Source organism: Amphiura filiformis, chromosome 8 (genome assembly GCF_039555335.1).
Source record: "Amphiura filiformis chromosome 8, Afil_fr2py, whole genome shotgun sequence".
NCBI classification, from domain to species: domain Eukaryota; kingdom Metazoa; phylum Echinodermata; class Ophiuroidea; order Amphilepidida; family Amphiuridae; genus Amphiura; species Amphiura filiformis.
This window is the reverse complement of record NC_092635.1, coordinates 26,184,099-26,209,656: the sequence shown is the minus strand read 5'-3', so window position 1 is coordinate 26,209,656 and position 25,558 is coordinate 26,184,099. Positions and strand designations below refer to the sequence as shown.

Here is a 25,558-nt window from a genome sequence, read left to right as displayed (position 1 = left end):
GCATTGATCAGTCAATACACAAACAAACAAACAAACAAACAAACCCTACCTGAGTCGTAATAATCACATGTTTCTTCTTGAGAATTGCCACTGAAAGCTCCTGTAGAATCAGAAAAAAATTGCATAGAAAATGAATAGTACGCATAAGATTTGTGCAGACAGGACTGGACCATGAAATTGTGACATGATATCACAATACCAATGCATAATGCCTATGCTTGAGTTCATGCCCAGTCTTGGACATGTCTGGGTTTACATGTGTAATGATGAATACAAGCAGGTCAGTCTAGGTAAGGATTAAGTTTTTGGATCTGGGAAATTGATCTGGCTGAGCCAAGGCATGTCTGCTGGCTGGGCCAAGGCACGTCTGAAATTCCATGCGGGATGGACAGAGAGCATTCTTATTATGATAAAATCATGTGATATAATTCTTGACCTCACTTTCGTTATTTTATAATACGTGCTATCACTGTGATATCATTGTTCACCCCTCAACAGCAGGAACATGCCAATTATAAGAATGCGCTACACATGCTGTTAGTTACTGACCCTTCTCTTTCCATACAAAACCCCAACCATTCACAGTTACATCCACACAATAATAACATGACTAGCAATGGCACTTCATTCACTTACCACCAAAGTGCACTAACTGAATTATTGTGGAATTTTAGCCCATTTGCTATCCAAATGACTTAATATTGCTCAGCTTCTTCAGAAAGAAATAGATTGGAGGTAAATTGGATGAGTGAAAGCTTGTAACTAATTCAAAGCAACAGGCTATTCCATTTAAAATTTGTACACCACCTATGGAAGACACAACCTTATCTACCACACAGTGAGTGTGAATTTCAAATGGGATTACCTAATGGGGTTATCATTTGAAATCTACATCCCATGTGTGGAAGATTAAGGTCATGTCTTCAACTGGAATAGACCAATGACAGAAATTGTGTGGGACTTAAACTATCATGAGCATTATGTTGAAATTTAAATAAGCATGTTGGGCAAACTGACATGATTGGTGGGGACTGAAGCCATTTACACATGACACCAGAGCCATTCTCCCTATGCTACGAGTTTACAGCAAAACAAGGGGAATTCACTGCTACAATTTGCCTGAATTCCAAGTGTTAATTAATAATATCTTGAGCTAGCATCTTTCAGAGTGATCCTTGTATATGTTGGGACATCTCCTGCAATTAATGTGTTGGACAAATTACAGTGTTCACTTTCTTATACATGTTTTAAGGAATGGGGGCCAAAACAATACAACATATGGTCTTGGTTGCATGCTGTCATTTTGAATTTAGCTAATATCTGCATGTTTCATTGAATGGTCTGTCAAATTGCAAAACACAGATTTGAACAGAAAATCAAAGATGCCCAAGTATCTTATGCTACGTTACTAACTATTTAACACAAAGGAAAGCTTGGGCTAACTGACAACGATTCACTGGGAGAGCAAACACTCAGAACCAGTGGGGATCCAATCAGCGCACCTCACCTTAAGATTTCTATATGTAGAAATCATCCAACTGGTCCAAGCAGAAGTACAGCAGATTAAGAATGTTGTTCAAACTTGGGAACAAACCAAAAGTTTGTAAACTAATGTACTTTCGTGGCCGGGGGGGGGGGGGGGGGGGCAGTCAAAGTTGATCTTTTGAGGTTGGAATTGTCAATATTTCACACTTACGTCACAGGGAGGGAAGAGGTCAGCTAGGGGTTTACCCACTATTTTTATTATCATACACAAGTCTGTTACTCTGGTCATCTTTCTTAATATGCACATTGGAGGCAAACTTACTTGCTCTAGCTGCTGCAACCTCATACACAGGGGGCTGCTTCCGCTCACTCATCTCCTGGGGTGGTGGTGAATACAACTTTGGTGCTTCAATAGAGAGAAGTAAATATAGGTTTTAAGTTAATATATTTGGCTCTCAAAATACATATGCTGAATTAAAGACTGGTCCTTAACTGAAAGTCAACTCTTAGATCATTGATATAATAATACTACTTATTGTATCTATTCATGCATTTGCAATTTTTTCATTAATCAGTCCCCGTCATTCTTACAAACATTTGATTACAAGCGAGGCTTATCGAAAGAACTTCAAATTAACAATAATTGAAAAAGTCATGACATACATTGCACTCACACAATTTAACAAACAATTCAACATATTTTCCATAGATCATCCACACACATTTTTCATTCAAACATCACTAAAAATCCATATCACTCAAACAACACTTAAAATTCATGTTTTGCACTTGCTGATATGCATGACTTAAATATTATGTTACATAAAGCTTTACAACAAAAATAAAATTACTGGTCCAAAGTAAGGACAATTTACCAAAATATTGAAGAAAAAAAAATCACTTTACAAAAAGCAAACTTCACTCTTGTACACAAGACAGGATTTCCACTAATAAAAGCATGGAGAAATACAACATGTAACAACAGATATACACATTTAAAGATATTTATTAAAAAAGCAGAAACTTCTAATAACAACAAGAAACAAAAGCAAGACAATATCAGAAAAACATAATTCTTACATGGATACAATACATTAGACTGGAAGACAACATATTCAGCATGAAACCAAGAAATCAGGAAAGAATTGGAAAAATATGGGCACAAGACTTTTGACAATACACAATACCAATACTGGTCACAACATACCAAGGCATGGACAAGACAAGAATGAGGACAGACAAGACAGCAACAGACACACAATATTGGACAAGACATGCCAAAGACAGGTTATGTAAATACAGACAGCATATGCATTGTAATTTGTGTATATATTGCTAATGAACAAAGCAAAAATGGTGTTGCATGTTCAAAACATATTTCTTAAGTTTATAAGTTATAAAAATAAATATGTGGATTTTAAATTTTTATTTTGTGATGAACTAAGTATATGGTTATTGAATGCATAAGATAATATATAAAAACTAGAATGAATCTAATTACGAGTTAATAATTTTAGTTATGGGCAATTCCAGCTGAAATCCAAACATCCCCTATTGAAGACATGGTCTTAATCTTCCATACAGGGAGTGTGAATTTCAAATGGGATTACCTGGGTGGGTGACTCCATTTGAAATCTACACCCCCTGGTCATGTCTTCCATATGGGGTTTATGTTTTTCAACTGTAATAACCTAGTATGTGTGGTTATCATCTCTAAAAGTTACTTGCACTTCAGTGTGTAAGTTAAGATTGAATTATGCCTGTGTTAATTAACATGTTACTATTCCTACCTGCTGTTTAAATAACAAGTTGTTGTAGTTTCCAATACATAACCATACTTGAGACAAATCCAAGCAAAACAAGCTGAGAACAGTAATGTCTATCTTAATTGATAATCTCCAATGGATCAAAATCGATTAATCACAACCAATATTTAACCTCATTGCCAAAAACTTAAATCGTTCAAAGCCAAAAACTATAGTACCTCCCCACTACAATTCACCACACACCACACCACCCACCCATAAACACATTAGTGTTCTCAGCTGTTACAAGACAAGTCAGTGAACCTTATACCTGGTTTAGGTGGAACGACCTTTGACACCGAGTGATAGTCAGGTGGATAGATGGCGCGCTCATGGCTGATGCGCCTTAGAGGTCTGTGATTATTCACCGCAGCAGGGGGTCGGATTACATCTGTTTTGGGATGAAAGGTGAAAAAAGTGGTATAGATAGAGGAAAACAGGGTACGGAAAGAACCAAAGAAAAGGATACATGTCATATAAAGAACACTTAGTCAAGTTGAGTCTTGGAAAGTCAAATGCAGTCAGAGTAGCATTGAACACTTTTGCACCAAAATATACAACTATTCTCTCTCTGAAGATACCACAGTGCTTCATATCATTTACTTTAAGGTAAGGGGTCTCAATAGGTGGCCAGTGGGCTAGATTCAGCCCACCGACCAATTGTGGTTGGCCCTTGAAAAGCTCTGAAATGTAGAGTAAACATAGAAAAAAACAGGTGTATTTGGCTCTCAAACAGAGATCTTTGAAATGAGTTTGGCCCTGCAATGTGTATTTATTGTATTTAGGTACCATTTCAAAATGCATATGAATTACCAGTATGCATAGCCATCACTTTCAGAATCCACATGTTATGATTGCTTCTGCACTGAATTAATAAAATGGCTGACGACCATTGTCAGTGACATTTATTTTCTTTCTGAGGTCTGCTTGAAAAATGAGAAATCTGTGCCTTTCAGTCTGTTAGTGGTTTAGCACATTAGTACACTACTACTCCGAATACACTTGACTACCTAATCTAACACTACATTATAATAGTTCACAGCATGTCTGTTATTAAACATCATTCTCAAACTATTGATTCATCAATCAATCAATTAACCAACTAGTCAAGCAACATGTTGATCAATTAATCAAATCAATCAATCAACGATCAATCAATTCACTTACAATATCCTTTAATTTAGTTTGCCAAAGTGGAAAAATAATGCATAAATATTGGCCACGTTAAACTATTATACATATTTTATTTATTAATGTATTATAGAGATGAACATTATTATTCAATCCAAAAATGGAATCTTCTTATACCAGTGTATTACACTCTTTACAGTAACATAACCAGTATTATCTTAACCTATATATACACCAGGCACAAAAAGAAACTCGTCAGTTATATTCATCCCTGCTGTTCAATAACTTGATAATTTTGGATTATTCTGAAATATACAGTTTGTTAATTGGACTTTGCTTTCTCATTTGACACCCTGTTCGTGAAAAACAAACAAGAATTGACCAAGATATGCGCCTTCAAAGCCTCAAACCCCAAAATCAAAAGTTGCATTTTCAACGATTTTCAATCGGAACGCACCGTTGTATTGCACACAAGCACCACAGGCCAATCAATAAATCACACAGTGTAACAGGCAAAATTGAATCGTTAAAATTTCATTTTGGGTTTGAGAGTTTGGAGGTGCATATCTTGGTCAATTCTTGCTCAATGTTCACAAACAGGGTGTCAAATGAGAAAGAAAAGTCCAATTAACAAAATGTATATTTCAGAATAATCCAAAATTATCAATTTATTGAACAGCAAGGATGAATATAACTGACGAGTTTCTTTTTGTGCCTGGTGTATTTTGATGATTCAGCCATTTTTATGTTTCCAATCAAAACTTGATTGACATTGCAAGAAAGAACCATAGTTACCACACTCACAAGTTTGAGTGAATGTGCAGAGTGAGTGCACTATATATGTGTCAAGTGCGAGATATATAACACCAGCACTCCATGTGTGACAACTGGACTCTGTGCATGACTTACATATAGTGCATCCAAAATGCAGCTAAACTCAAACTATCGTCAGGTCAATCATGCATATAGCTTGTTTTTTGAGTGTCATACAAACTATGTAAGAAGTTTGCCATTATGACTTGTTATCTAGGAATATTCATATTTATATTAGATCAAAAGTTGTTAACCCCAGGTGATGGACGACTGTAAAATGAAATGCACTAAGTACGATTTATTTTTATAATGCTGAAGTTATTAATAATGGTTAATAGGACTTTATTAAATCTGAAGTTGTTAATACAGGTGTTTGATGATTATGAAATGAAATGCACTTAGTACAATTTAATTCTATAATGCTGAAGTTGTTAATAATGGTTTAGTATGACTTAATTAAATGCTGAAGTTGTTAATACAGGTGATGGATGATTGTGAAATGAAATGCACTTAGTACAATTTAATTCTATAATGCTAATGTTGTTAATAATGGTTTAGTATGACTTTATTAAATGCTGAAATTGTTAATACAGGTGTTTGATGGGATATGTATGTTATTGTATGTTAATGTTTATGAAAACAACGGACAAAGATTAAAGACAAACATGTATTAGTAATAACAGGATCCTACATGATGATCTTTTGGACAAACGCCTTTGGTACAAAGGCAAGCAGGAAAGTCAGTCAGTGGCAAAAGTATGTTAGCAACAAAGCAAGCATGTAGCAGTGTAAAGCTGTTTGGTTAAATTAAATAGTCTACTAGTAGCTCAACAAGTCAGGATACATGATGATTTATACTAAATAGATGAAAACATTACTTGAGATGGATAATTTTAATGGTCAAATGTTCACAGCTAGATTAGTGACAGAATGATGTGTTGAAAATGGATCTTACACTAGGGTCCACAACTAAGTTCCCCCCTATTACTTTATAAATAAGTCGAAAAATATTTTACGAAATGTATAAATGTTAAAGGGTATGCATAGCCCTATTTGTTTTACACATGTGGACCAATTTATACCATCACACATCATTGCGTTCCATCACAATGGCTAATTGTATAAGAAAAGAGGCTCCTGAGCCCATAGCAGTCAGGTTTTCTTTAACAAACACATGAATAGACCTGGTCTACTGTATTGTTTGAGAGTTGACTCCTATGGACTCGGATGCAACTTTTAGAACTGTTTAAAATGGGTCTCTTTTTTTACATAATGAACCATTGTGATTGAACGCAATGATGTGTGATGCTATAATTTGGTCCATATGCGTAAAACAAATAAAACAAAGTTAGCATTCCTTTTTACATGTTTGCATTTCGTAAAATATTATTCGATTTATTTGAAAAAGTATTGAGGGGGAACTTATAAGTTGTGGACCCTGTAGATAACTGATGGACATAAATTGGTCATATCTACCAATAAATGCTATTTTCCCAGATCAGTAGTTATGTGTTAGTATGATAATAAATTATAAAGTAATTATTTTCACTGAATTTGTGTTCTTTATTCGATTTTGTCCCCAAATAAATCTTTTTTATGAACAAGTAGCTCAAATTTTCCCTAAAAATTGTGCAGTTTTGTGACATACTGCATTTTGAGTATTTCAGCTGTTTCACGCTAACAAACAATAGGAATTGTATAAAAATAGATAATTAAAGTATTAAAGATAATAGATAAGTTATCATGATATTTATGCCTCATAATCGAGCATGCAGGTATGGGATGTACAGGGTGGCACAAAGTAACCAAAGTGAAGCATGCAGAATTTATGTTCCATTTTCCGGTGGCACTTACCTTGCACGTGCGGTGGTCACGTGAGGGCGGCGATGAAGACGAGCCAAATGAAGAATTACTTTGGGTTTCATAATGACTTGAATCTGAGCTGTCATATGCTGCACCTAGGAAAGCGGACGGTGGTGGGCCAACGGCTGATGGGACAAGTGCATCGGCAGGGGGGAAAGTGGCAATGGGTTTAAAATAGAGATACATATGTGAGGCAATGAATTAAGTACATGTTGGGAGGGTATCATAATTTGGGTATGAACAGGGTTAATACTATGTGAATGAAAGAAAGTTTAATTTCTTTCTCGGTGGGATTTTAAAAACAAATTAAAGTCACCACAAAGGGACATCTCAGATAATAAAACAACAAACTTGCACCTTCTTAAATTTTGTAACCAAGCCATACAACTTCTTCCTTCTATTATACTAAATGGTGTAAGACAAAGAGTTATGTTGACTATGCTAGCCTATCTGTAAACTAATCTAGTCTATTGATCATTACATAATTATGCACTAATGGCAGGAATTTGCAGTACAAGTACACAGTTTCAACAAGTTTACTGTTTGATAAATGTCAAACCATCAGATTTTCACAATTAGTAGCTCTGACTTAAACAACACCAGATCTTAACCCCATGGACACTACCAGCCAAAAAAATCAGTCTCTAAGAACTATTTTGATTGGTTACAAAGAGGGCTATATCATGTATTGAGCCAATTAGGGATATGGTAAGAATAGCAAGTAGGGTTGATTAAGCTTTAAATTGCTTAGAGATTTAAAAGCTCTATGTTGATTGGTTAATCAGATGATGTAATCAACCAATCAGATATGCTGTAAGAAAGTATGGATAGTGCTTTTTAGAACCACTGTTTTCTGCATAGATAAAAATCAATCTTGACAGTTTATTGATTTTGTTTTTGTTATTTAAGTCAGATCAACTTCTGATAAAAACTTGACAGTTTTACACCTCCAATGGTAAACCTGTTGAAACAATTTACTCAATCTATAATTGATGTTAGATTATAACAATTCTACCTGTTATCCTATTTGTAGCGGTAAGTGCAACCATCAATTAATGTGATTATTATGCCCAATGTCAGGTGGGAATTAGCTCTCAAGCTGTAATATACTTCCTACTTTTTAAGAATGAATAATATTTGCGTGTCCAAAATGGAACAGTGAAGTGAGTTATTCAGCTTCTACCAATTACTTTTGCTATAATTGAGGATATACACCTTGATTTATGACATGTTAGTATCTAAAGATGGGGATATCGTCTTTGGGCCGGCAGGCAAAACCTCCTATGTGTCTCATTGGCCCCTGAACATGTTAAGAGCAAAACCTCTTGTGTAACCTGTTGGCAGTGTTGTTTTAAACATGTTCAGGGGTCACAAGCACATAGGAGGTTTTTCTTGCCCAACGACGATATGTATAATATTCTTGTCCCTTGCATATTTAGTATGTAAACATGCACTTGTTACTACCCCATTGGAGCCATACTGATGATGGCATCAGTTTATTATGAAAAGAAAAATAATTTCCCCCACAACTGTCAATTGTGAACCCTGAGCCTTACCAACTGTGTGCCTCCTTCTTGCTTCTTGTTGCGTTCCACTACCCGTTGAACCTGCATCACTGCCTGCATACCCGCTATCGCTTCTCTGAGGACTTAACCTCCGTCGATGCTCCACCAACCCCGATGTGGCAATATTGCCAGGCTTGGCTGATACGCCAACGCCTTGCTTACGAGTTCTTGCATGTCTTGCTTTGATTGGAGAAATGGGAGGAGTGGTAGCCTTTCTGTAAGTCTATTGACTTGGTGACTCGCTCCAGTTTCAAGTTCTTTGAACGCTTATCACCTTCTTCTGATAACGACAGCAACTTGCGGAGATGTTTGGGTGATGTTGCGCCTGTTAAGAATTACATTAGAATCCGATATTAGTGTCTATACATATTAAACAAATAATTTTCAACTTATACAAACCAGCTTTCAAATAGTGAGCACTTTCTCTTTCTATGTGCACAATTATACAAACTGCACAAACAAGTGCATAGACATTTCAGCAGAGACCTGTGATAGAATAGGCTATTCCACTTGAAATCCATACACCCCCTATGGAACACATAAATTAATCTCCCACACAGGGGGTGTAGATTTCAAATGGAGTCACCCATACAGGTATCCTCATTTGAAATTCATACGTCCTGTGTGGATAAGGTTATGTTTTCCATAGGGGTGTATGGATTTCAACTGAATAGCCCAATGGTACAGAGGAAAAACAAACAATTGACTAAGCATAGGATACAAATATCTATGCATATATGTGTTTCAGAGCTCTGCATATCTTGAAATCGACATGCTATAATACTCATATGATGCATTTAACTAATGCAAGCCTGAAGCATAAGCCATGTGATGGACTAAACTGATCAACAAAAAAGAAAACATGAGGACAAAAACTGAACATGATCAAAAAAGCCTATAGATGCTTAAACTGGTGAGAACAATGACAAACCCAAAATGTGCCTTTTTATCTATATGTTGTCCAATTCATTGTATATATATACCCCAGGTATATGCCATTACACAGTCTATTACCACATTTCTTGGTATCTAAAACTATGGGAACAGAGAGAAAGGAAAACAGAACAAGACATGCACGGTGGGCGGGGTTTATGCTAATTTTACATTGCAGTTGACATTTGGATTGATTGACTGACAGAGTACTAACCAAAAGTCGTCTTAGGCGCATCTTTGTATATCAATTGCTTGATCTTTTCCTCTTGCCTGGACGGTGACGCCTGCCGGTGAGGCGAGATTGACCCAGAGGCATTGGTCGGTGGTTGCGGTTGTTGGACTGACTTTCGTGGCAGAGTCGTAGTGTTGGAAGGCCCTATATACATATATGGCATGCATATAAATAGGTCCATATCAACAATAACCAAAGGGTACAACTTAAAAAATTGTTTACTTAATATGTCATTACAAACTCGAGCAGGGTTATTAAAAATGGGTTAAATCCATGCAGGTTGAAGTCTATGTTATGGGGAAAGTTAAAGGAACGTGCCACAGAATGAGCTAGCAAACTACTTAAAAGGTATGGGGAAAGGTTGAATAGAGATACACATGATGTTAAAATGCAACCAGAAAGATTAGCCAACCAACTGTTATGAGCAAGTAAAACCAAGTAAAATATCAAATCTCAGACCATCTCTAACTTCGACATAATTCTGACGTACACAATATTTCTTTCGCACACATTTTCTTCCATCATAGTAAATGAAAAGTTAGTAAATCAACACTGTAGACGAAAAAACATTCAGACCATTCACCGACAGGCAAAGTTCCTGTGCGTTGTATGCTGAGAATTCTTGCATATTCATGAGGGCCAATCATTCTAATGCCAGTGTCTAACAAATCCCGCACACAGCATTTTTTCGTGTGCCTGCTTCATGGAACAATTGGCCCTCATTAACAGATGATGCTGGACTTTGCTTGTTGATGAATGGTCTATAAATATTTTTTGTCTATGATCAACACCCAACAGGAAATATTATCTACTGATATCATTAGATGGAAAATCTGTGTAAGGCAGGAGAATGTACTAATACAGAAGCTACAAAAATGACCAGTTAGTTCTGAAAGTCTGTAAATGTTAGGCTAGTTACAGAAAATGAGCAGTAAAAAGCTGACCTGAAACCTTGAAAATATCAACATTGTGTAACAGCATCTATGCACTCAATACGTAACTGATAAAACAAAGTATTATCAGATCCTCAAGTTTCATCTCATTTCACCTATAGTATTCCCTTGATGAGCAATGTTAATGAGACTGTCAGGTACCCTGATTGGAACTGGCATTGAGGTATTTGTCATAAATCACATGTGGGCTTGCCATTCACTGACAGCACTGCTCAGGTATGAAGTGACTACATATTAATACCAAATTTCTTGGCTTGCAATTTTGAACGCAACCACAAAAAGAGCAGACGATGAAAATTAGTGAGTTTTCTGTACTGCAACTTGGTAATTTTTTAACACAAGAGTTACCTAGAGTTCCCTGATGGGAACTGACTGTAACAAGGACTTTGTCATGACTCATTTCATTTTGAAAACTATTGTATTTACAGGACTTGGTAAACTTTTGAAACTAACAAAATGGGGAATTATATGTAATACTACTACATCCCAAAATACAGTGTTATTTATCAGATTATGATATCATCTTTTTAGTGCATTGTTTGCATGGCAGACAAACACCTTACAATAATATCCTGTTTATACTTTGATGGTTTTAGTGCAAACACTGATGTTGTAAAACAGTGCAAAATGATTACTAACACTCGAAATGGAGGTAGTGTTTTATGAACAAATGTTGTGCAGTGCACACACTGATATAAATGTAGAACAAAAACATATTATGAATATAGGGAACTACAAATCATTGCTCCTTCTGAGCGGATCAATATAATGCAAGCACTACATCAGCCTTTAATGTTATATATTTTTGTTCAAATTTTAGTATTGATATTAATTTTTTTTGTGGGTCTATTTTGCTTATTTTAAACATGACTTTTGTAACAAATAGGCAACTACAGGCAACAGCACTGACGTAGCCTCTCCTGTGGGATGCTAGCCCCCTGATATTTAAGTTTTTAGGCCTTTTTCTATACTTTTTAGCCCATTTTTGACCATTTCTATCAAATTTTGTCACTCCCCAATAAATTGCCATGCCCCCCATCTCACTCTCTCTTTGTTCGCCACTGGGGAACAACTGAATAGCATGTAATCCAGGTAAATATTAATCAATTACAAATTATGCTTGGTTCAATATAACTTGTAGTTAGTTAAAGAGTCCCGCTAGCTAAGCCCATCATTAGATTATCAAAACAAAGATACCTATGGGAATGCATGCATATTAGTTTATTATGTCAACAATTTCGTATTCTTCAATGTTCTTCAATGTTCAAACCAATTATCCACTGAAAGGCTTTATTCTGGGATGATACCAATCACCAATTCAAAATGTTTACTAATGGTTTTGTTAGTACATGAGCTTGAAACTAAAAGTGTTGTTAGTAAATAAACAAAATCATGAAGAGACTACAGTTGAGTGTTTATAAAGTCATATTTTGAATAAATTCACAAGAGTTTGCTGCATGTTCCGATTCTACAAGGAAATGCAATACTCATTCCAGTTGAAATCCATACGCCTATGGAAGACATGGACTTAATCGCCCACACACGGGGTGTAGATTTAAAACCCAGTCACCCATTCAGGTAGCCCCATTTGAAATTCACACTCCCTGTTTGGGAGATTAAGGTCATGTCTTCCATGGGGTGGGGAATAGCCCAATTCATGAACAGCAACTCTTGTATCATGTATTCAAACATATGATGTAAGTAGTAGTGATAAAAGTTATTCAAAATACCATATTCTACCTAATTAGCACACATCTATTCAGTGATACCATGGATTTTTTTAAACTTACACCTGTTGAAGCGTCCCATTCTAATGCACTTTTAGCTTACATTTGGTACAAATTGTTTGTTAAATTTATCACAGCAATGGCATTCAGGTTTAATGACTGTAAAATTTATTTACATTTGTAATTTTTACTATTGTAAGGTACAAACTTGTTTTGCATGGAAAATTTCAATTCTGACTTTCAGAAACAAACATATTAAGTGGCTTAGAATTTATAAAATTATTTATTTCTCCTTGATGCTTGTCGCAAGAGAAGCAGAAGACAGATGATTTGGAACCTAGTGTACTAGAACACTTCAATGTCATTGGCTTCATTTTCTTTGATACCTCAGTTGGTCTAGATACCCAATGGTCCCAGGTTCTAATCCAGGTGAAGGAAGAATTTTCTTTTTCTGCCTACTCAAGCAAAAGAATTAATAGCGCACATACCATAAATCAAAGTCATAATAAGCGGCCTACTTGAAATTATTTTGTTCAGGGCCAAGAGTGCTAATTAGGTTTAATATGGTAATGAAATCTTAAAATTGTAAAACAACTGACTGCTCTATATTGTTCAATGATCTAACAAAACAAATACCTAAACTGCTTTACCAAATATTTCAGTACTAAAGACCATATCATACTACCAACCGTAGCATTTAATTCAAAATTGCTAGTAATCAAAAGCTAGTAGAGGTTTCACGATCGCTGCCAGCGATGTAGTGACAAGCCTCCAAAGTCAACTGGTTGTGATTTGACGTTAGGGCATGCTAGCGACTCATCAATCGGATATCAGCAATCGCTTTTCAAATAAATGATGGAAGTTACTTCACAAAAAAAAACACGATTGCGATTGTCTAGTATGACATGCCCTTAACTTGTAAGCTTGTTAACTCAAACATGTTAAGGCAAGTATAAACAAAGAAGTGAGGTTCTGATAGGCTGATTGAATTATGCCATGGAAAAGCTTTAAAAATGTGACACCCCAATCACCCAAGCTGCTTAGCATTGCATGATCTGTTCTTTTGCACGATAAACATGGCACGCACGTCAGCCAGTGCCGTTTTTTGTGGTAGCAACTGTAGCATAAGCATGGACACTTTTTTTAATTGCGACCCTTGCCATATCAGTCAGTCATTCAGGACCTCCCTTCCTTATTTACACATTTAAACCATTAAAATTGACAAAATCAGGGCCTGTTCCCTCTTTTGTATCCACCATATGTTCAATATCTTCTAAAATGTTCTTCTGATGAATAAACTTAGCATCACTGAACTGAAATCTAATCTCAATAAACTTATTACAGTAAAATGTAAGCTTTAGCTTAATTTGGATCCAGCAATTCAGAACTGCAGTTTAATCTGCATTTAATAATTTGAATACGTTTGCAGCTCAAAGCATTAAGCATGATGATGATTCATTTCATGTTTACTTTCACTGTATTTCCAATGCTAAATCAAAATGAAACTTAATATTTTTTTTTTTTTAAATCAATCTTTTGCTCTGACAATAAATGTGACATAATTATTGCACAAAATGAAGTCATCATCCTTCCTTTTCAATGTACAATATACTTTACCTTGATTTGGGATTGGTTCACAGATGAGGGACTGCTCTCTCAGTTCATCCTCGTTTTGATTGATTTCAAGACCGGCTAAATATTGCTTCACCCGTCTTGCCATCTGGGCCTGCCAAAATAAAAACAGTTGGGTTATTACTTCCACAGAAAGGTAACCTTGTAGTGCGTCATGAGCATCAATAAAATGTGTGCAATGATATTTTTACCATATCAATGTAATAATGCTACCCAGACTTATGAGAGACAACACCACCTGATGCCATCAAACAGTAGAACTTTAAAAAAACCTTGCAGGAACTCCATTATATACAGTGGGTATAACCCCAGTGTATAGTAAAGCAGCCATGTTGAAGTACTTTGATCCTAGCATTTACTGTGTTCAATAATATCACAAGCAAGCACAATAATGAATTTTGAGGACAATGATCATAAAACAAGAAAACAATGTAAAATAAGGCCAAAATGCCACAAAATGGCCATTTTTTTATACAAAAATTAAAGGGAAAACAAATAAATTCGTATTTTATCAGGAAAATACTCATGCCTGTACAAGTTAATTTATGGCATGTTGTTGTAAAAAGCAGTGTGATGTCATCGAGGTAGACTTATAAGCATTTCAATATTTATAATTATTTTCTTACCAAATGTATACTCTTACTGGAATAAATCGATGACTACATTTGGAATCATAATTTAAACTGTTTGTAAAATCATACACTGGCTTATTTTTCACATCTGGCACATCAACTAGAAGAGGATGCAGAAGTATATCACCAAAATTCTAAATTGTACTCTTTTCTTCCACAAACAATGCACAAAAATCCATCTTTATTTATGTATTTATTTATTACGGTATAAAAATGTCATCTTACATCTTCCCACATTCTCTTTGGATTAATGATGGTTGAAGCTCGCCTTCCATGCCTATTTTTGCGCTGCAGTGTGGTGGCGCCTTGTAAACTGCTGATGGTTGCAAACCCCAGGCCTGGGGAAATACCTGATCCACCGCTGGGGTTCAACAGATGCTTGGGATTCTGAAGGTATATAAGTAATAGACTTAAAATTAACAAACATTTATAAGGCTTACTACGTAACAGAACTTCATCTCAACATGGTTTTACCAAACTCTTACTATATGTAGGTGTGCATTCCAGATTTTTAAAAGTGGCTATATGGTACTGAATCATCTTGGATTAGGCTATGTTACAGTATTGGGTAAAAGCAGACTCCATCTCACCAGTTTGACCACCCTAAACTCGTATTTGGTGCAGGTGCACATTCCAGATTTTTAAAAGTGGGCATATAGAACTGATATATTTTGGATAAGACCACATGCTACAAGGAAAAACAGCTCTAGATCACAAGATCGATGAAATTCTTACTGGTTTCTTATTTATGTTGCCTTTCACTTATTTCAACTTGCAACAACATGCAAATATTCTTAACTTCACACTTTGGGCATTTTCCCCCTACTTTCTGTCTACTTGCCCTTTATTATCTACTTACATAAGGCACAGCTCCCATGCTAGTTATGTAACGGACCTCTTTGGCAATCATCCTCAGTTTCTCAAAGTTAATCAAATCATCCACTTTGGAATCGTTACCCAGATGAATAAAGGTCAAATCTTTCTTGACCACAGGGAAGAATGGCATCTAGCAGGAAAAGAGAACAATAAGAATTAAAATCTAACAGAAGATCTCATTAGGCTATCAATAATGGCTTGCAATGAACATTGTTGAAATAATCCATCTTACAAAAGTATCAACCAGAAAACACACGCAATGCATTATTCAGATGATTATATTTTAAGGACTTCAAATGCTGTAAACCTCAGATAAGAATTTTCCCCAAAGTTATCAGTTCAATGAAAATCTAGTTCAGCCAACCACATTTGTTTGTTTGTTTGTTTGGTGAGGGTGATCTTTGTGTTCCAGTTCTTGTGCTAGCAGTGCACTTCCACTTGGTTTTGTGTCTTGTCCTCTTGACATCTGGTTCACAGTCATTTGTTAAGATTAAGAGTTTAGGGTTAGGATTAGGGTTTGCAAATGTTATAAGATAAGGCTAGGTTCAAAGTCTTTATAAAATGGCACATGGATGAAGCCAATTCATAACTCACAAAACAAGTTTGTAAACAAATAACCCAACTTACAAGTGGTGGCTGTACATGCTCTGCATTGACCAGATTCCTGTATTTTGACATGTTCCTTGAGGGATCCATAAGATTCTGGAGATCCTCAAACATCTTGGTATACTTGGATGGAATCTTATCCCATGTGTTACGTAATCTTGACACAGAGCCATGACCGAGGCCACTGACTATGGCAAATAATGAGTTGAAATTCTTGCAGTCTTTACAATGCCCTGTAAATATAATGTGTATTTAATATTATTATCCGGGATCAGGGTTGATAAAACTTTTCAGCCCAAGTCGCGGGTATTAGCCGTGAAATGTCGCCCAAATAGCCAAAAAAATCGCCCAAAATTTTAAAATCGATTTAGGGGGTTCTACATCCCGTTTTATTTTGAAATTTTGGAAAATGTTGAAATAAATTCTAAAAAAAACAACAAAAACTGAAAAAAATAAATAAATAAATTAAAAAAAAGCTGAAGATAAATTTAAAGTCGATTTGAGGGGGTTCTACACCCCCCTTTATTTTGGAAGTTTTGGGAAAAGCTGAAATAAATTATAAAAAACTAACAAAAAATGAAAAAAAGTTTTTAAAAAAGAAAAAATTAAAAAGACGGCTGGGGGGTTCTACACCCTTTCTTTCTATTTTTTTAATGCTGAAATAAATTATAAAAAACTAACAAAAACTGATTTTTTTGTTATAGGCTTAGGCCTACTGTAAGGAAAATTTATTTGTGAATTTTAACAAACATTTTCAAAAATTTAAGAAAAAAAAATTAACTGCAAGGAAAATAAAATGTTGACTTTTGACGGGGTTCTGCACTATCTTTTTAATTTTTGGGAAATGCTGAAACAAATTATAAACAAACGAACAAAAATTATTTTAAAAAAATACCAGGAAAACGAACACATTTATTAATAGACATGCCATTCATTGCAATATAGGGGGGGGGTAGGCCTACACAAATTTCCCTTCAGCTGAGTGATAACAACGTGTGCATGTACTATTTTTAATCAAATTCAAAACGGCTGGTACTTTTGATCATCATGCCGCTTCAAAAGAAAATGTGCGGTATCGGTACTAGGTGTTTACTGTTTACACATTTTTATTTCAAAAGAACCGCCAACAGGAAAAAAAAAAACCTTATGTTGAAGTAGAAACTTCAAACTTGGCACCCCGCTGCCACTAAGAAGCAACTTAAGTTGTCTTAAACCACTTGTGAGTATTTAGATGGGAATATTCTAAGGATAATCCTCCAGCTCAAGTGGTCTTTAGCAACAACATGTGATGCGATTAACCAGCCCCCTCCCTGTGCGTGCCATTGTCATGGGAAGCACACTGACCACAGAGTGTTTTGTAACTAGTTGCTTATTGAATTACTTGTTTGATGCTTTTGTTGAATGACCATTGAAAGAATTGGCAATCATGATCAAAAAAATAAGTTTTGAAGTCGGTTTTGTCACAAATCGCCCAACATTTAATACATTTCGCGGGTGAGATTTTCAAAGTAGCTCAAATGTCGCGAAATCGCTGGAGCACTTTCTTTGTTGCGGACGGAAGTTGAAAATCGCCCAATTGGGCGCCCAAATCGCGGGTTTGGCAACCCTGTCCGGGATATTCAAATGTGTCACTTGTTTTCTTCATGAAGGTTTGTAAAATTTATTATTATTACATAATTCCAATTAAGTAGATTATATGAACAAGATACTACCATACTACAGTGGTACTGCTGTCCACTAGGGGCTGATCGAAATAATGTAAACCGTAACATTTTTTGGCCTTACCAATTCGACAAACTCAGTAATTTATTATAGATTAACGATATTTCTTTGCTATGAGAACTATTATACTCTTACTAACTGATAAATATTGGATACTATCCAGTTAGTGTTTCAGTTATAGCATGTTGTAACAGAAATTCAGAGTAGAGTCAATTATCACAACTATTAAATTTGTCCCACCATTTTCAACCTCTCATGTTTTTTTTATAAATACCAATTTAATTTGGTCCTTGGGTAACTTACTTGCTATTCTGATGAATTGTTTGACAATCTTAGCCCTTTTCACAATTTGTTGTTCTGCACACACTTCACCAATAACCCAGAACATCTCCTGGTTTACAAGCTGTAAAAAGAAATGTCCAATGACATGGTATAAACATTCTATCCAAGTTTAAATGTTGTATGCTTGATACTTCTTGCAATATTTTAATTATTATTACTCTATTTTCAATTTAGCAATTATCAAGGAAGCCTATTCTTAAAGGCCCTTTCAGTGATCCCAGCGAAAGTGCAAAAAAATTGAAATTGTTTATAAATTGCCTAAAAGTGAAGGATAAGTCGTTAAAATTGTCATTAGGTATTTTTGAAATTAACAAATTTGGTAAAAAATTAAGAACACAGCAGTATTATCAACGTTGAGCCCCCATTCAAACACATGTATCTAATTTATATACTGTCAGAATATAAATTACAGATTTCATGTAAATGCCTTATTTTTTCTTAAATACACACCTTTCAGCTGAACCACTAACAGGCTATGTTAGCACATCTATGACAATGACAAAGATACTAAAATCTGAATTTTGATGATTTTTACGATCGTCCGGATGAGCAAATCACTGAATGGGTCTTTATGGAATTCCAATCAAAATGATATATGGGACAATACAATGAAGATACTTCAGGACATAATTGCAGCCAGTCAAAGTACAGGCTGTAAAATGATTGGTACCCAGCAATTTATTGAAAAGCCTGCCTCTTCCAAATGCAACACTGGATACTCTTGCAATGTCCAGAATGTATAATTTGTGACTTGTTATAGAATTAATCTACAAACTATTTGGATCTTAATGTTGAATTTTGATGCATCAGACTAATCCATTATCAATGATGGGTACCAATCATCAGTCAATCTCTTGAAATTCGGTCTAGCCCTTGAGTGTGTCTACGGTATACTGTATCAAAAAATTATCCCTCCAAGCTTGAAAATTTCCTGGAAAAAGTATCAATTGCCAACTGTCCCAGTCTACCAAATGCAAAGATCTAGAAACTTGACCCTGGGACTATCTTTTGAAAAATAAAATGTAACTAGCAATAAAAGCTAAAAAAGTTTATATTTGGATAATTTTTGGAAACGGTGTCAAAATATGCATTTTTGGTGTGGTGTGACAATTATAAAGCCTTAATGGACCTGTACAAAGTTTAATGCCCTCTAATTTTAAAAACACATGTATTAAAATTAACATTAAACAGTAAGATCTTAGCCTTTACCTAAAAGTTCTGAATGCTTAGACTTGTGCCAAGTCATTTAATTTTCTGACTGTAAATTGCATGAAAATATGCTAAATTACAAGTTTTTGCAATTTCTTTCCAGAAATTATCAAATATCAAGGATTTGGATTAAGGTGTGTTACATTCAGTAAAATAGGATAATATTTTTTAATCCAAAACAATGAGTGCTGTATTTTTCTGGAATCAGTATGTAATCACCACCACCATGTTAAAAGGGCATTGAAGCCTTGAGGGTTTGGCATAGTGATTCAAATATCACCAGACATTTTTCTCTCAAATATCTGATATAACACAAAGTTCAAATGTAGATGTCTCACCTCTTCAAATTTCTTGAGCCTTTCATTTGCTTGTCTAGGTTGAAGTTCAAACAAGTCATCTATATAATCGGTTGACTCGATGGCTTTGAAGATTTCATAATCTCGTAATGCGAGTTGTACGGCGACCTCTATGCTCTCCAATTGAAGGAAGCTGACATTGCTGTCTTTTACTAATTCCTGTACATAGGGGCAAAAATTTATGAAAATATGATAAAACTATTAATTCACAGATAATATTTGTGATAATTCAAAAATATAGTGTTCGACTTGCAAGCAATTTTCTCAACATATGCACACCCAAAAACATAGATACCCGTATTTACCCTCGATCTCAACCCTATTATATCATAATACCAAACACATTTTTTGGTGCAAATTTTTTATACATGCTGCTTTTTGGTATATATTTTTTCCATTCTTTCATGCTAATTAAATGCAATACTACTCAATGATTGCTGATCTGCATGATACAATCCAGATGCAGATGTATTAATTATGACTCAATTTTTTTTTTATGTTAACAGTCAATTGCACTTAAAAGAGAATGACAATTGTCCGTGTTTAAACATGGGTCTGCAGTTGCAGGTATGAGCACACGCTTTCATGTGAGCACATACAAACTTAGATACTTGAAAACAATCCTTATATACTGTAAAGTTATTTAATTTTAGCAGTACTTAATTTTGCTAATTACATGTCCACCATTTTCGTGGGTATTTAATTTTGCTAATTCCGTCATTCTTTTTTACAATTCAATGTAAAACTGTCAAATTTGCGGGTATTTAATTTAACAAATTAAGGCTTCTAGAGAAATTAAATCCCTAGCGAAATGAAGTGGTTATACAGTAATCATTCCTTACCACTGCAACTTCATCAGGCATAAGTGTTTCTGAAGCCATATTATTCCTTAGAAATAACCTGCCATTTAGACTCAGTCTTCCTGCAATGTTTGTCTGATGATCCGATAACCGTCTTTGTTTAACGACGCCCTCTGCAGTCACTGTCACTTCGCATAATGAAAAACGACCCAAGCAACCGGGATCTGTGAGACCAAACTCTCGCATGGCTAACATGACGATTTCATTGGCTGTTGTTTCCTGGAATTTGAAAATGTAAAATTTCAGAGTTTAAATTTCTTGATTCATCAAACAAAATGATTGGCAAATAGTAAGTTTCATAATACATTTGGTGCCATGAGTGCCTGCAGGGTGGATATGTGTGTAGCATATCTGTATTGTATTGCATTGTATTGTATTGTATTGTATTGTATTGTATTGTATTGTATTGTATTGTATTGTATTGCATTGCATGTTACATGATATTTATTTATACCAGTCACATGAAAGGTCCTTCATTTATTATCTTGTAAAATGTACCTTTTTGGTGTAAAATATGCATGCTAATTAATTTACATAAATATTCTCATTTTTAAGAATTTGAAGCGTTTTACCAGATGGACAGATCTTTTTCATGTAAAACAAACATAAAATAGCATACAGTAGATTTCTATGATTTTGAAGACTTTGAAAACATAAAGTGTTTACCTTATGGACAAGAAAATATTTGCAAGACTGATCAGCCCTGTAAATTTTCAACACATGCTCCGGACAGTCCCCAGCCCCATTGCTACTACTGCTGTAATAGTCAGGTTCATAGACGGATAATGATGAAATTGACGTCAGGTCCGGATTGCTATTACTGAGGTAGGGGTTGCTGCCCAGACTGCCTGACGGCGAACGCTTCATTACGGTGGAAGTGTCGTCTTGAGTTCTGCGAGAAAGAGGAGGAGAACAAATTGGAGAACTGAAACAAGAAAAAAATCATATTTGTGTGGTGTGAATGATCAGGTATTGAGGATGAGTGACCCATGTGGGCATGCGTTGGCATGCAAGGTGTTACATGTTTGCAACCGATTAAGAAAGACTGGTCTAACATGCAGGGATTGAGTCAGGCTATTGCTTCCATCTCCCTGTACTTTTAAACTGCTGCCTATAAGAGAACTTAAGAGGATCTGAACTGAATGAGCAAAGATTAGTGAATCAATTTCCTCACAGAATCACCAAAAAGAACTGCACTAGTCAATTTTGATTTTCCAAAATCAACCCATATCTACATATTGCATATTGGTGAGAATATTTGTGACCCATCACATCAAAACACGGCAGTTGTCGTCAAAAATGAACTTGCAGGTTTCTTTACCAGACTAAAGGACTGCTTTTAAGCTTTAAAATGACACCTCTTCCATTGATGTCGTATGTAGAATGGTGATTTTATGTGACAAATAGAATTCAAAATCCTTATTATTTTCTTTATTTTTGGGACACATTTTCTTTATTATCTTTAAATGTCGGTTTCTGACAACTGCCGTGTTTCGATGTGATGGGTCACATTTTTACACTTTCCATATCTGCATCAACAAGTCTTATGATCTGCATTATTGGCTATTCCAGTTGAAATCCATACACCCCTTTTGAAAGACATGACCTAAATCTCCCACACAGGGAGTGTGAATTTCAAATGTGTTTACATGAATGGGTGACCCCATTTGATATCTACACTCCCTGTGTGGGACATAAGGCCATGTCTTCCATAGGGGGTGTATGTATTTCAACTGGAACAGCCCACTTAGGTTGAATATGTCAACCTGTGAGATATGACAGCACTGTACTTACCTACTGATATTGGCCTTATTGGGCAGTATACTAAGCTTAGCCATGGCTTTCTTTAATTTGTCACGTTTTCCTAATGTCGCAAAGCCCATCTTCTTCTCCGCTTTGCTGACTTTTGCATCCTTGATTTCAGGTGAGAGTTTTGACGACATGCCAAACCCAACATCCAGCCTGGCACGGGATCGCTCTGAAGGATGGATATTTCTTAGCTAGGACGTCGACCCCAATTGTTGTGACGTCCATCTTGGGAGGCTAATAGGTCACGAAAAGCTGAAGGAAAAATAATCATCACATTTAATGAAATACAATTTAATGAAGTCAACATAGTAATAATTAAATTAACATAGACCATTCAAAATAAGTACAACTCGTATAAAAGGCTTAATAGAACAGAACTGGCTATGTCCAAAATTTATGTTAATTTTAAAAGTGTGATGTTTTCTGAAAAATCAGAAGTCTCAGCAAAAACTGCCATTTTTCCTTGACACATTTATTAAACATATCAGGACAAAAACACATCTGACACAGAGATCATGTCCAAGGTCATGCCAACAAAATCTATATACCCTCAAAGTGGATATGACCAGTTCTGGCCCTCAGCCCTTGATATTTCCTTCACGTTGCGTTGGATTTACACAAGATATGCAAATTTTCATGTAATTTTTTCTTCCCCCCCTTTCTTTTATACTCTCAAGTTGTTATGCCAAAAATCTGTATGTACTTACCTAATGTATTATACTTGACAGTAATACTGAGGTGTGTAGTGCCTTTGAGAATTTCTAATGCTTTATTTTTTGTCATGTGCTCAAAATTGTGACAGTTGACTTCCAGGAGTTGATCTCCTTTCCTGAGTCCTACTTCCTGGGCTTTGGAGCCCTTCTCTACTTTCGATATGAAGATGCCCATACGTTTCTCCCATCCACCTACGATGGAAAACGAGAGCATGGAGTCTCTGTCTGAACGCGCCTGGAGAATTGGAAAAAAGGAGTAAATAAAAAGGTCAATGTTAGTGATTAGATATAACTTTGAAATAAGCATATGTGCCAGTCCACCACGAATGGGCCGTAATGTCGGCAAACTCGCTACAGCTAAAAATAGTTGGAAAGGTCATTCTCTGGCGAAAATGCGGTTGTATTTATCAAAAATATTCATACCTTTTTCTATGTTCATATAAACTTTGACAAATTGATTTAGAAGTGAAAATGCTAAAAAAATGCATTTTCTGATATTTAAATTTGCTACCAATTTGGGCTATTTTAGCTTCAAAGCCATTTTTCCCATTTTGTGAGTTGAGTTTACTTGTGACAACCTTTTTTTAGATCAAAACGACTACTGGATGTCAAATAGCGTCAACTGATAATCATTTTAAACCTACTGGTCTTTTAGAATAAAAAGTCCCACAGACAACTTTCCTACCCATTTGTGGTGGCCACATGTATCAATCAACAAGCATTTGTACAGCGCCAATAACTATGAACAAACATATCCCATGCACTTAACATGGACAAAAACTTACAAAGTACTCAAATATACTAACTGCTAAAATGTACATGCAGGTACCTGCAAAATATATATGTAAAAAATGGTGCGGTTTTAGTAGTAAGGTACCAATGTTCACACATTCTACCCACTGCTTGCAAGAAAAATGTCACTGTATTACCATAAAGTTAATTTTGCTGGTTAACGATCTTGTTAGTTGTAACTTTCCAGGAAAAGCCGCATACAAATACCTTTGTGTTGTGTTGTTGTGTTGTGATGTGATGTTTGCTGTGCTGTATTAAGATTTGTTAAAAAATAAATAAATATAGACATTATATTTTTATAGCGGCTTCACAAACGTAAAATTTATTCTGCCGTCACTATGACTAATCAGCTCCCCATTTTACATCTGGATGGAGAGGGATAAGCTGGATAAAGTATCTTACCAAAGGCCACCTTGAGGTCTAGAGTTGAATGCCCTAACCATTAGGACACCTTGTGCTCTTGTTAGTTGACCCTTCAATTAATTAATTAATTAATCAAGTATGTGTACTGGTGCCAATAATACACATACCAGCTAGGCTAACACTACAGCAAACACATTGATGTGTACAATAAGAAATTACCAAGGATGTTACATCTTTAATTTGAACACAAATATTGCCAAATAAATCTTTTCCATTACTTTTGTTTTCAAGAAGTAATTTTTTTATAGTTACCCTCTTAGTTTATCATAATCTTCCCATCTGATCTTATCATTAATCCACAAGCGTTTGGAAAGCATTCTTTGATTATGACCCTCATAGATCATACAAATCCAAACTCACACATCTAGGCACACCCCTAGGCCTACTCGTATTCACCATGGACCTCTATATTCCCCTTGATTTTACCAAAAAAATTCAGGTTTGACATTTCACAAGAGAACGAGGACAGGTATAAAAATACCCATAACCAAGGCCATTTTTTTAATGCTCTTGTATGCATATTTATGTTTGTTGCCCTCTTCAGAACTGTGAATGTCCTTGGTTATTGTGCATCCATTGATACTGAGCATTTATATTAATCAGTATGGTCATTATTCAGGGTGAATGGGTACAGTTTTTGTCAGAGAAGAACGACACTTGTTTACATTTTGAGAATGTGCAGAGCATAAACACGGAAATGGGGTTCTGATTGGCTGAATCAATCATCTGATAATCATAGCAACAGACCGATAATCTAATTGGCCGATTGTGCGTCAAATTGTTGGTCGGCGCAGATCGGTGTCCTTGAAGTGAACACAAAGCACTGCGTATGTCGCTCATTAACAGGGCGCTTGCGTCAATCTGGGCAAGGGACTGCCGTTCTTCCCTGAAACCCAGTGTAGATCCACATCCCGCACAAACACACCCCTTGCATGTATTCACCAGCCACAGGGTACTCTGTACTGGACCGATGAACACAAACATGTTTTTTTTTTTTTGTGCATAACTAGGGACATTGACCCTTTTTACACAAATTATAATACAACTTTTTGGGATTTTAACCTATCGGGGGTACTGAT

General features: G+C 35.6%; 1 protein-coding gene across 1 annotated transcript in view; it reads right to left on the bottom strand.

Moving 5' to 3' along the window:
• LOC140158866 (rap guanine nucleotide exchange factor 6-like) overlaps window positions 1–25,558 on the bottom strand; it is a 130,171-nt gene that overhangs the window by 1,689 nt on the left and 102,924 nt on the right. Inside the window, 17 exon segments of the mRNA XM_072182122.1 lie at window positions 50–100; window positions 1,808–1,891; window positions 3,562–3,681; window positions 8,654–8,862; window positions 8,864–8,987; window positions 9,810–9,971; window positions 14,125–14,233; window positions 14,997–15,158; window positions 15,631–15,777; window positions 16,275–16,486; window positions 18,279–18,378; window positions 19,865–20,041; window positions 20,725–20,961; window positions 21,409–21,667; window positions 22,537–22,711; window positions 22,714–22,803; window positions 23,259–23,499. Of these exon segments, the coding sequence (XP_072038223.1) occupies window positions 50–100; window positions 1,808–1,891; window positions 3,562–3,681; window positions 8,654–8,862; window positions 8,864–8,987; window positions 9,810–9,971; window positions 14,125–14,233; window positions 14,997–15,158; window positions 15,631–15,777; window positions 16,275–16,486; window positions 18,279–18,378; window positions 19,865–20,041; window positions 20,725–20,961; window positions 21,409–21,667; window positions 22,537–22,711; window positions 22,714–22,803; window positions 23,259–23,499 (2,659 nt within the window).